Raw genomic sequence first — 12118 nt, forward strand, 5'->3', positions numbered from 1 at the left:
ATTCGGCTTTCGTCCAAACTCCAACCTATTGCTCATTTCAAACAACGCGCAACGCCGCAAACAGGACGCAAAGCGAACGCCTTCGGGTTTCGAATCGAAGCCAACGGGCTTAACCAAACAACACCAGGACTGCTAATTACGTAAACAATAGACACAGCCCCACGGTGATCGCCCCCAGATCGCGACAGGCCAATCGATCGATCGAGGCACACACAAACACACGCACCGCGCCGCAGCTTTCTTGGTGCTTATCGCGGCCCACTCGTCGGCACTTGTCCGGCAACGCTTTCTGGAGGTGTGTGTGGGGAGAATCGGAGAAGAGGGCCGCGAAAGAGAAAGTGGCTGAAAAACGGTTATTAACCCGTGGTGAGGAAGGACGGCATATTAGATTAAAATTAGTAGTCCGCAGGTGGGCTGCTTAGAGTGTGTCATATCTTAGATAGAAAGAGAGATTTGGGATCCCAAATGCAGCTGGTTGACAGCTGCAGATCACATCCTCAAGCATATCAGAACGCATGGGCTGAAAAGTCTCATGGTCTAACCCATAAATAGCGCTAGTCTTATTGCATTCGTCGCTTTTTAAGTTAGTACTAACCTTAAAAAAAAGCTGTTAAAATGTTATGATATTCTACATCATAAGTTTGTGTAAAAATAACCCTACTTCTGTTATTTTCAAAACCATGAATCAAACCGTTACCGTTCAACGACAAACCGAAAAAATACCGTTCAACGACATATACCGACAATACCGAGGACGCAGAACGCAGTGGACGTCAAAATGAGGTAGTAACGCTAGAAAACATTAAAAAAATCCACAAAATCTAATTCGAATGTTCGAATGAATGATTCTGATTCGAATGTGTTGATGATTCTGAGTACTGTTTAGCCATTTTTAAACGTAGTAAACTTATTTATTAGCGTCGATATTTGACAATGGATGGAACATGGATTTAAACACTTCACTACGGAATCAAAACGATCGGAGTCGAGAGCATCTGGTGAACCTTGTCTAAAGCGCCCGAAAGCACAACAATCGACTTGATAGGTCTATGTTCTCGGTATTTTGGGATGTGCGGGGTGTAATATTTATCCACTATTTTGGGAAGGGAAATATACGAACAGCGAATCCGCGAATACGAACAGCGAATCCAAAACAGCGAATACGAACCATCAACAGTTGATGAATTTTACGGCAACTGTTCAAAATACTAAACATTTTTAGCATTTGATCGATAAATAATTTGACGTACAGTTGTCATCGCAATTGCTGGGATCGGCTGAGGGCGATCCATTACAAACGACACAACTTGAGCGTACGCCTAATGCATTGTAATAATCTTAGGAAATACTTTTCTCGGTTTAGGCGCACTGAATGGGCGTTTGGTCAACTTGTGACCGTTTAGTTCTTCCCAAAAACGAGTTTCCCTATTCATGTTTGTATGTCAGCCATTATTACCGCAAACAACGGTGGGCTTTTGTGACGCGGCGTTTACCACGCAAAACCGCACAAGTCATTGTTAGCTTACCAACCCTTTCCTGTACCGGTGCCTTCCCCGGCAACCCGAAGCGGGCCGAGATTGCATTACTATTCTGTAAGAAAACGTGCGAACGAAAGCGAAACCCGAATTTCGAAAACACAGCCTGGAAAGTGGAGAAGTCTTTTGCTGCTGCGCCCTCTGCGCTTTGCCGCAGATAAAAAAGCATACTTTAGACACACACACAGACACACACACACAGAGAGAGGCGAACACACAAAGCACATCGATTTGGGTGCGGGAAGTGCCGCTATGCGCACCACCTAACGCTTTTGTCACCTGCATCATAAATTGCCATCCGAACCCCGGGCCGGGGGTTTGTCTTTGGGAAGGCACTGGCGAGGCGCGCGGTGCGGAATTTGTTTGAATACTTCGCCTTCAGCAGCCACTTGGGAAGTGTGTCACGTACGTGAAGTGAAAGCGAAAGCTGCCGTCCACCGTCCCAGAACGGCGGGGAAAGGCCGCGGGAGGCGAGGTAGTCGCGCGGATCAGTAGGAAGTAGTTTGAACCCCGGGACCTGCCGTGGAGCGCAAGAATTTACCTGTGCGCCGTTCATCGACTTTTAATTTCGGGAATGCCATCGGGAATTTGGTTTCATTTGACTCTTTCGGAAAATGGAGGCTAATCTCATCTGCACTGGATTGATTACTGGAACCCTATAGATTTACGTCCACAAGCGCGCGAATATCAACAACCTTCTGGATTTTATATCCTTCGAAGCCTTGGCGCAATGCAAACATAACCTGAAAGCTTTACTCAAAACCATTTGCCATATGTCATTTCTGTGACGTTCCGGTGGTCGGCGGTCCAATTTGTCACGCGTCAGAAGGCAACGTGCGCGGAATAATATGATGGTATGTTACTAAATTCCGTGCACAACTCGGCCACCGAAGTGGTGCAAACATTGGTGTCTATTGGGAGGTGTTTATCACGGTCAAATACTTTTGAGAGTATCACAAGACGTTCTTTTTATGGAAGCGAGAGAGCCGAACAGAGTTTTGGAAACTATCGTTGCGCTTCGTGCGATCGCCGGAATCGCCGTCCGTAGTTCGAGTGTAAGAATGCGTATCGGGCGATGGCCACATTAAGGCCAGACTTCCAACGCCGCAGAAGATACAAATACTAACAGCGAATTCCGACCAACATAGGGGGGATCTTTTCAACCAACATATCGCAATCTGGAAGACGACGACCTGTGCTATGGGTCCTAAAATGGAAATGACGGTGAAAGGACCTGTTTTTTGACCCATTAGGATCACCGCAAGCGATCACTATAGAGTCCCCGTAAACGGAGTTAAATATGAAGTTCGTTCCAGTCTCCTGTTGTAACGGTCCCTTCCACGCTCACAAATCAGGAACAATAATAATCACCTAGTAGTTTCACTATGGAGGTTTCAGCTTGAGTTCCTATTCGAACCCCACCCAGGTGTCCGCGCACAAAGTCCGGATGCACAATGACGTGATGGCTAGCAATAAACAATAGGCAAGCAGTGCCGCCGCCGCCACCGCCAGACATGGCAAGTAAATTCGAAGTGAAAATAGTAGACTTTCCATATGTGGTGACAACTTTCCAACGTGTGTCTAGCGATCCAAGGTACCGACCCAACTCCGACTCTTTCTGTTATTGCCCAATATACTGTAACGGATTGCGTACCGGCAAGCCGCGTGCAGCTGTCTGTCTGTCTGTGGCAGTCGCATCCTCAAGATTTGTGGGCAAACGACTAAGCCCAACGTTACCGGAGTGTACCGGAGTGTGTGTAGTTCGCAAGATAGAGACGAAAAAAAACACCAAAATGTCGAAACGTGTAACAACTGGACGATAGCGATCACCATGATCAATCAACTCTTCACTCTGCCTGCGGTCTAGCCTCTCGCATGCGATCGCATGCTGGCTTACGTGATTCGGCGCCCATTCTCTGGGGGCGCCGAATTTATGAAAGTCGTTTGCCGAAATATCAAAAATCTTCGGCCGCCTTCCGAACAATTTCAGATGCTGCTCTGACCACTACTAACTCTAAACCAACCCACACACACGCCATTCGGTTTGAGCTCCGATCTCCGTCTCTGTGTGTTGCTCGATCTCGAGCGTCGGCATGTTGGACTTGGCAGCACGCGTTAGACTTGGCGGACAAGGCGTGACTGGCGTGAGCTAGAAGCATGGCAACCAGCAATTCTCTTGCCCACGCACAATCCATCAACATATATCCAGAATGTTTGCTGCAGTTGGAGTACCCTGAGTAGAGTCTTGTCCAGAAGTGGTCATTTTGGTCTACATAAGACTACCGCTGATGATGGAAAAATGGAGAGCACATCCTTGTCTGGCAATAGCGCATCACCTACCAACTCTAGAACCTGGTGACCATCTCTAGGGGCTTGCCTTACCTGATCGATGTTGTGATGTTCGTTCATCTGATGCAGCAGCTTCTGGTTCAGGCTCTTCAGGTGGTTGTTGCTCCCGTCGTACAGACTGCCGCGCTCGGTGAAGTCGTCGTAGTCCGTGTCCCGGTCGGTGCTGCTCAGGGCGCTGCTGTTGCTGTGGAGCGTCCCATTCGTGTGGCTGTTGGCCGCCGCCAGCAGGGCGCTAAAGTCGGCCGTCGGCCCATTCGACAGCTTGCGCAGCTCCTGCCCGTTGACGGGGCCGCTGCTGACGTGGCTGGTCGGGCTACTGTTCAGGCTGCTGCTCTCGTCCCGTGCCGAGCCGCCGCTGCTGCTACTGCTGGTGCTAAGCGTGCTCACCCCGCTCGTCAGGTGACTTCCGCCCGGGCTCAGGTTGAGCGACTCCATCAGCTTGTGTTTACTCTCGAGCGATCCATTCCCACCGCCGCCGGCTCCATTTCCGCTTCCGTTTTGTCCCGCTCCGGGACCACTGCCGGTGTTGGTGCTGCTGCTGCTGTTCGTGGTGGTGCTGTTGGCGTTACTATTGTTACTGCTGTTGTTATTGTTGCTCTGGGCGCTGCTGTTGTTGTGATGGCTGTTGCTGTTGTTGTTGTTGTTATTGTTGTTCTTCTCCTTGCGGCCACCGCCTCCACCACCGCCGCCACTGCCGGCCCGGGTGATCTCCTGGATCTGGCTCAGGACGATTTCGCGCTTGAACTGGTCAAACTTGGACTCGCCGTGCTCGTCGCCGATGATGTCCGAAATGTCCAGCATGCTGCCCCCGCTGTGGCCGTGGGTCGCGATCAGCTCGTTCTTGATCTTGTGCTGACTAGCGGCGTTCGCGGCGGCGGCCGAGGCGGCCGCGGCAGCCGCTATGGCGGCCGCAGCCGTCGAGTTCATGATCTCGTCATCGAACTGCGCGTCGTCCAGGGTGTCCGAGTCGAAGCGCTTGGTCGACGAGAACAGGCGCAGCGTCGGATCGTTCACCTGATCGCTGAAGTACACGTCCATCAGGTTGAAGAACGGCCACTCGCGGCGCTTCGGTTCCTCGGACATCTTGATCGCCTGCCGCGGAGGGAGAAGATCGGTAGAAGAAGCATTAGCCATGCATTTAGCGTGTGGTAACCTTTCCACCCGATGCGCGCCGTTCGATATGGTTCCGCCTGAGAGCCTGACCCGGCCCAAAACCCCTATGTATGACCTTTCGGTCCCGGTCCCGGTCCCTCCCGTGTCTCGGGCCAGTTCTTTCGCCGTTACACGGCCGGTAACCGGCGTAACCCAATTTTCCACATCCCGAATCTCCGAGCCCCGCGCGCACTCGGTCAACCAACGGCACCAGAAGCATCGAGTCGAGTGCTGAAGATTACCTCCACCACTGACCCAGTTCCCGAGTTGTTCCGGCACCGTGGCGATGGAACGAGGGCGCCCGCAGCGAGCGGGCGCGCGAGCGCAGCCGAAACGCGAGAAGCGGATAAAGAAACGGTACAAGAATTTCTCCCGGTTCTTCCATGCTCCCCCGTTTGCCCCGAGGCGAAGCGGATGGACTAGAGATGGGAGGGGAGGAATCGGCATCGGGCGCTCAACAGCCTCTGCCGTTCTACACCGTACGCCGATCAGAGCCAACGCGGCCACCAGCAGAACGCATTGTCTGACGTTTTCCCCCGTGAAGTCTGTGTGGCTGCGGTTACCGGCGGTAATCGTGATGATGGAGCGCCGTCATAGACCAGCCTAGCCCGAGACTGTCCTACTTCCTACACAACCCCAACTCCCGCGGATCGTTCTGCGGACCGGAGTCGTAAAACCAACACCAAACGGATGGGCCGGTCTCAGGGCCTCTCTTCTTCTTTCGATGCTTCCCCAGACACGCTTCTCGGGATTCTCGGGAACATCGCGACATGGCCGACAAGGCGACCCCGCCGTGGGACGTTCTCATCGCGGCGCAACATGTCGAAGAAGCTTGCACGGTTGGTTGGTCATGATGGCTGCTGTACTGCTGTACGAAAAAGCTGCAGCGAAATGGGTCAAAGCGCGAACCGGAGAGTGGTGCGGATAAATTGGCGGCGGATAAATGGGTTGATTATGGAGAGGGCCCAAGGAGAGGTTCAGTTTTGGGATTACTAGAACAGCGGCTGACCTCATCCTGACGCCATCCACGGGAGTACTTTCGATGCCGGCAAGAGGCGAATCTTCTCTCAGTGGTCCAGATGGGATCTTCCTTTTTTGGGTTCGTGTTCTTCGCGTTCGCCAACAGAGCTGTTGGCGATGCTGTCAAAGTTTGGATCTTCAATGTCTAAGCCACCACAGTAAATACTCGGCCAGGTATCAAGTATCCGACAGTGGCTTGTTCCATTAGTTTAGAACTTCAATATGTCCTGATAAAAAAGGATTTTTTTCTTCTGCAAACCGGGTCTTTTTCACGAATTTTCTCCTTCAGTTGGTCTAAAAGGTTACAATAATAATCGGAATTTATTGTTTTACCAGTTTGCAAGTAATCCACAAACAAAACCCCTTTTGCATCTGAAAAAAAAACTGATGCTAACACCTTCTTGGGCGATTTCTGAACCCGGACCCCTTTTCTTAGCGGAAAAACCAGCTTCACACCGCTCTTTAGCCTTTTGTTTGGATTCAGGATCGGGGTGGTAGACCGAAGGCTCATCCATAGTGATGAGTTGACGTACAAAATCCGTTTTATCCTTTCGAAAACGCTCTAAATCGAGAAAGTTCCACTCGAATGTGTTTTTGCTCCATTGTTAGCGAATGCGGCTTCCATTGAGCACACAGCTCTCTGAATCCCGATTCATTAGTCAAAATATTGCTTACAGTGCCCAATGAGATGCCTAGGGCTTCTACTAAATATCTTTCAGACATTCGACGATTTACCAATACTATATCTTGTATTTTTTACGACTCAAGGTGTTAATGTTTTTGGACGTCCTTGACGTGGATCGTCCACGTCAAGTATACGACCACTTTGCTTTTAAACCTTGCACAAATAAAAACTCAATCATCACACATCCGTGTGAATTTGCAATGGATTTCTCTTATTCTCAGACGCTTGAGGTAGGTATCGTTTGGCTATAATCGCCACAAGTTTCTGTAATTGCCGATGCAATTCCTAATCGACCATTCTTGTGTTCACCGTTTATAGGTTAACCCACTACCGCCGATGGAACGAGTTAGTAGAGATGATTAAAAATTGACTCGTTTGGACTTATGTCAGTAAAATACTCGTATTTGATTCTTGTTATCAATATAAACCCGCCTAGTTATAGAAGTACAGTACAAGAGTTAATTTCCCCTGCAGAAGAACTTGTCTGTGTCTGATCATTCTGGACTTCTACTCCGTACATATATATAGTAAGGGTCAATTAATGTCGATTCTTAAAATTGTGGTAACATCTTCAAAACCGGACAACATTTTCGGTTTGTTTGGCTGACCTCTCCAGTCAATCGTTACAGTAAACTTTCACACCGCAGAACTGTCGAATGTCTTTCACGAATGTCAGGACGCGTGGTTTGGAGGATGGGCGGAGGATTTATTGGTCGCACTTTCCTTGACCGCAAGCCAAACCTGCAGCCAGCAAAAAACAAACACAGCACCTTTCAGTTCAGAATGAGGTGCCGGTGCCTGACAAAAAGGCGTGCAGCGTCGTGTGTGCCAAAATCAACAGCTTGTCAACAACCGTGACCGACACCGCCAATGACACCCTGGGGGGGTGTCCGAGTGGTCCGAGTTTCCCCAGCAGAGCATCCGCGCTCTCTTCGACTCGATTTTATCACGCGCATCTTCTCATAAACCACCCGCCACCAGCCGGTTCGTGGCCCCAATTGGACGTGGCAGATGTGTGGTGGCTTCTCGGATTGCGTACCTTACGAATGCGCACGGTGAAGGTTGGGCTGCACATAACGCGCACGCGGTTCCTTCTGAAGCAGAACAGAAGCACTTCGCCGAAATTTCCACCAAAAACCCGCCGAATCGAGACGGAGACGGCTCATGAAAACTTATCACCCACAGCAGTGGTCAGCGACGCGCGCAAACGGTGGCCCAAAACTCTCGAGAGCATTAACAGTCGCCGGGTCTTTTTCTGCGTGTATGCCACGCATCGCAGGTTCTGCGTCGTCGGCGACCTAACCCCGAGCCCAGACCTGAAGTGCTGCCCAGGCGCATGCCTAATTCGCTGTCGGTGTGTTTATATCAAAAGTTTTCCCCTTACTTTTGACGCTCCAACTATGGCCAATCATCATCGTGAGGCCAGCAGCGTGAGGCATCTTATGGGTGAGTGAAAGTAGCGCCCAATTTTTCCACGCCACTTCTTCCACGCACCGCCCGTGGCCCGCGGCCCGCGGGTTTTTTGGCAGCCCAGTGCAATACTGGCCCCGTCCGCGTCAGTTTCGAAACCAGAACGCACCGTTAGGCATCTGGCAGACGGCGACGCGCCAGTGCGCCGGCGCACACGCAAGAAAACCTCCAATTCACGAGATTTAAATCTTAATTTTTTCTCTCGTTTTTCTTTTCTTCGATTTACTTCGCATTTGTTTTTTTTCTCTTGTTGTTGTTTCTGGTTCTCCGCCCGGTTGGGCCCCCCGGGTGGTGGCCCTAAAAGCCGAAAGCATTTCTGGTTCGTTGGACGGGCCCGGGGGGTGTGTGAAGAATGGCTGGGAAAGCACACCGCGTCCGGGTGGACCTTAAGGCCCGGGCCAGGCCAAGCTATTACAGAGAGAGAGACTCATGAAAGCATGAAGCATGGAAATTATAGAGGAAATAAAGCTCTCAAACAATTCGAAAGTTTCTGCACCTAGCACCGTAAGTTAGCGGCCGTGCCACACTAGCACCTCGTCAGTGACACCTCGTCATCGTACGTCATCGTCAGGTAGGTGAGAAAGCATCCCGGCATCGCCACAAGATCACTTCTGACAAACCGTTCAAAGGACGACACGCGGCCGCGGGTCCCACACCCGACCCGACGGCGACCGATCGGTCAGTCACGGGATCACGGGACCCCCTCGGGGGTTTGATGAACGTTGAACGGCCACCAGCCAGCAGCTAGGGCCGGTCCACGAAAGTGAAACTACGGCGCTAACACTTTCTAATCAATCGATAGCGTCGCAGCGCCGATGATCTCCCGGACGACGATGGCGACCTGACCCGACGACGCGACGACGACGACGACGAAGCGGACGCGCACCAGGAGAAAGTGTCAATGAACAAAGCAAGGTGGCCCCTTCTGGCCTAATGCTAGATTTTCTCCCCGCACAATTCCTCACGGATTGGGACGAGGGGCTGGCACTTTTGACATGCACGGTCGGACCGCACCCGAGCGAAACGTGGAGCACAGGTGCATTCACTACTACCGCGTCACGTGCAGTAGTAACCAACTGGTGAGATGGGCATGCATTAGTTCTGCAGGAAAGTTCTCTGCATATTAGATTCTTTATAGGTTTTGTAATATTCACCTTAATGGTAGAATGGCCATCGCTACTTTTGGGCAGTGCGATGGAATATCAGACCCAAGAATGTTCGCTCCCTAAGGCTAGGGTATCCTCATTGAACTTTGCCTGTCTTAATCCTTGGCAAGATTTCGGCGTTCCTTTCAACTTTCGATTACTGATAGACGATGCGTAATCGGGGGGATGCGCAATCATGACAAGACCTATTAAAATGTTAAATAACTCCGCCATTTTCAAGTCGATTTTAGAACAAATCAGCCAGATCCTGATCCTGGTCTATGCCGTTTTAGTCATAGATCAATCTACGCCAAAAATTTGGGCTCTCTGTGGGGCTATTTGAAGAGTAAGGTGAATGCCAGCCAACCGGAGACCATTGAAGAACTGAAAGCCAACATCACAGCGGAAATTACTGTTATTGGACCCTAAATGTTGTCAAAAATAATGAAAAATGCCCGAAAAGAGCCGGTTTTTGTGTCTAACGGAGTCGGTCATTTGGTGGATATTGTATTCTGAGGGAATTGTCAATAAACGGCATTTTTTACCCTAAATAAATCTTGTTCATTTGTCAAAATCGATTGAAAATAGCGGAGTTATTGAACATTCAAATAGTATGGGTCATGATGAGACACCCTGTGCACACCATGTATAGGTGCATTGGCTTGCCTTGCACGACGTATGGGTTTTTCGAGCCCCAAATATGATTAATTCGTACATGAGTATGAAAAATTGGGAAACAGTTTAAGTTGAAGACTCTCCGCTTTGGCAATCAGTTTTTAATATTTCCCAATGTTCTGTCAGCGTAGATCGTCCCATTTCGAAAATGACAATGTTTTTACTAAATGTTTGCAATTTCCAGAATGAAGTTTGATGAAGTCTAGTAATAGGTAGTTTCAAATCCAAACATTATATGGAAGCTTAGGTACAAAGCACTCATTTATCGAGAGTTGAAATTAAGTCCTAAGATTTCAGTACTGGACAAAGAGTTAGTTTTGGAAGAAAATGCTCATAACGCATTCCGAGTTATCATCCAGTTTTAAAAGGAGTCGAGTTTGTCCGAAATATTTGAATGGAGCCCAAAGTGACCCGAAATTGCTCTAGCCTGGCGTCGTCAATCAAAGAGTGTCGTTGGGAGGATGGCCAGTCTCGACATTAAATCATTGTTCTAGATTGTTCGAGTAATTTTTCTCAATAATTGAGCCATTACCAAACCCATTCCCAATTCTGCGCCTTTCTGTAGCCTTCAATTCTTAGTCATGCTTTCCTGCAACCCCCTTACTGGACATTACGAGATATCATGAGTCACGATCGCATCCCATTTAGTCACGTAAAAGTTTTTCCATGTTTCCTCCATGTTTTCTTTAACACTCTGGTTCGATATTCGGCGTAACAGAACCAGTTCCAGCGCACCCAATTTGGGACAGTGGCAATTAGTTAGAAACCGACAAATATAATATTATAGAAGTGGTGAGAAACGCATTTCAGAACTCCTAAACGAACTCCACCAAGAGCGAACGGCTCAAGCTGCACATCTACGGAAATATGGGTCACCGAGTAGGAACCGAGCTTTAGAGTCGACGGAACGATAAATCCGACTCCCCGATCCGACGATCAGCTGAGCGTCCGCGATCAAGCAGCACATAAAACATTCCGCCGTTGAATCCAATCCACCCGTCCACGCTCCACTAATACGTTGGCATCTTGGGAAGGCTTGGCAGTGACGCCCGACAGAACGCCATTAACAACTTCTAACGACGACGACGACGGTGACGATGCACACGCACTTGGCGCACGCGAAGCAAAGTCAAGGTTTTCTCGCGTCAGGAAACCAACGCCGCACCAAGCCACCAAGATCCGGCCCCGCGGCCCGAAAGCCTGTTTGGGGGGCACTGGCACAGCAGCTCTACAAAACCGGCTCTCCCGGACGGTGCGCCAGAATGAAGAACGGAGCGAACAAAACAGAACGGCCGAAAGTAGGTTAAACGTAAAAGCTAACGGTTCTTAACCGGTCCGGCGCGCGATGCGTAAGGCGCGGGCCGCCGGCACTAGGTCTGAGAAATGTCTGAGAGACTCCGACGGGCCCGCGAAAGCTGTGAGAATCCGTGAGACGCGTTCTCAGCGTTCTCACCGAAAGCTCCACCGGCGAGCGAGCGAGAGAGAGAGAGAGAGCGAAAGTAGCGTGTGGTTAGAAAGCAATCGGCAGAGAAGGAAGAGAACCTCGCGACCGATCGGGGAAACACGCATTTGCGATCGTCGATCGTGGCTTATTTTTTGTCTCCTTCGCGGACGCGGACTCGCTTCTCACCCAGGCGGGAAGACCCAGCAAGACGGGATAACGGACCTTACCCGTTCGGCTGACCTTGTGCCTTGTTCAACCTGACGTTTAGGGTTTTGACTAAGACCAAAAAGTCCCGCTGCTTGCTTGGTGCCGTCCCCAAAAAAATCCAAAAATTGCCAGCAATTGTTTTGAGAAAAGAGAACACGGCTCACTTCACGGCTTTCGGGCAGCAGTTTTCTCACGCGACAGCCATGGTCGGGCGCTCGAGGTCGGCAAGGCGCACTGCTGTTTTGGGTTGACGGTTTTTGCAAAACGGCGCGTAGAATTTTGAAAATTGTCCCCCCAAAAAAATCGCCCAACTTTCTAGCGCCCAAACGTCAGAGGTTCGGCACGGCCCTCTAGGCGACCCCCCAAACAAAACCGTCCCCGGTTGTTATTGTTTTCCACCAACAAACCCGCCGAACCAGGGAAGAGGCCATTGTTT

The 12118-nt window shown here is 50.2% G+C and overlaps 1 protein-coding gene across 1 annotated transcript in view; it reads right to left on the bottom strand.

Annotated features, from left to right (window-relative positions):
* LOC128273579 (uncharacterized protein DDB_G0283357-like) overlaps positions 1 to 12118 on the bottom strand; it is a 36754-nt gene that overhangs the window by 4671 nt on the left and 19965 nt on the right. The window contains exon 4 of the mRNA XM_053011575.1: positions 3918 to 4976. Within this exon, the coding sequence (XP_052867535.1) occupies positions 3918 to 4976 (1059 nt within the window). The remainder of the gene's footprint in view (positions 1 to 3917; positions 4977 to 12118) is intronic.

The sequence above is a fragment of the Anopheles cruzii genome, chromosome 3 (assembly GCF_943734635.1).
Source record: "Anopheles cruzii chromosome 3, idAnoCruzAS_RS32_06, whole genome shotgun sequence".
NCBI classification, from domain to species: Eukaryota; Metazoa; Arthropoda; class Insecta; order Diptera; family Culicidae; genus Anopheles; species Anopheles cruzii.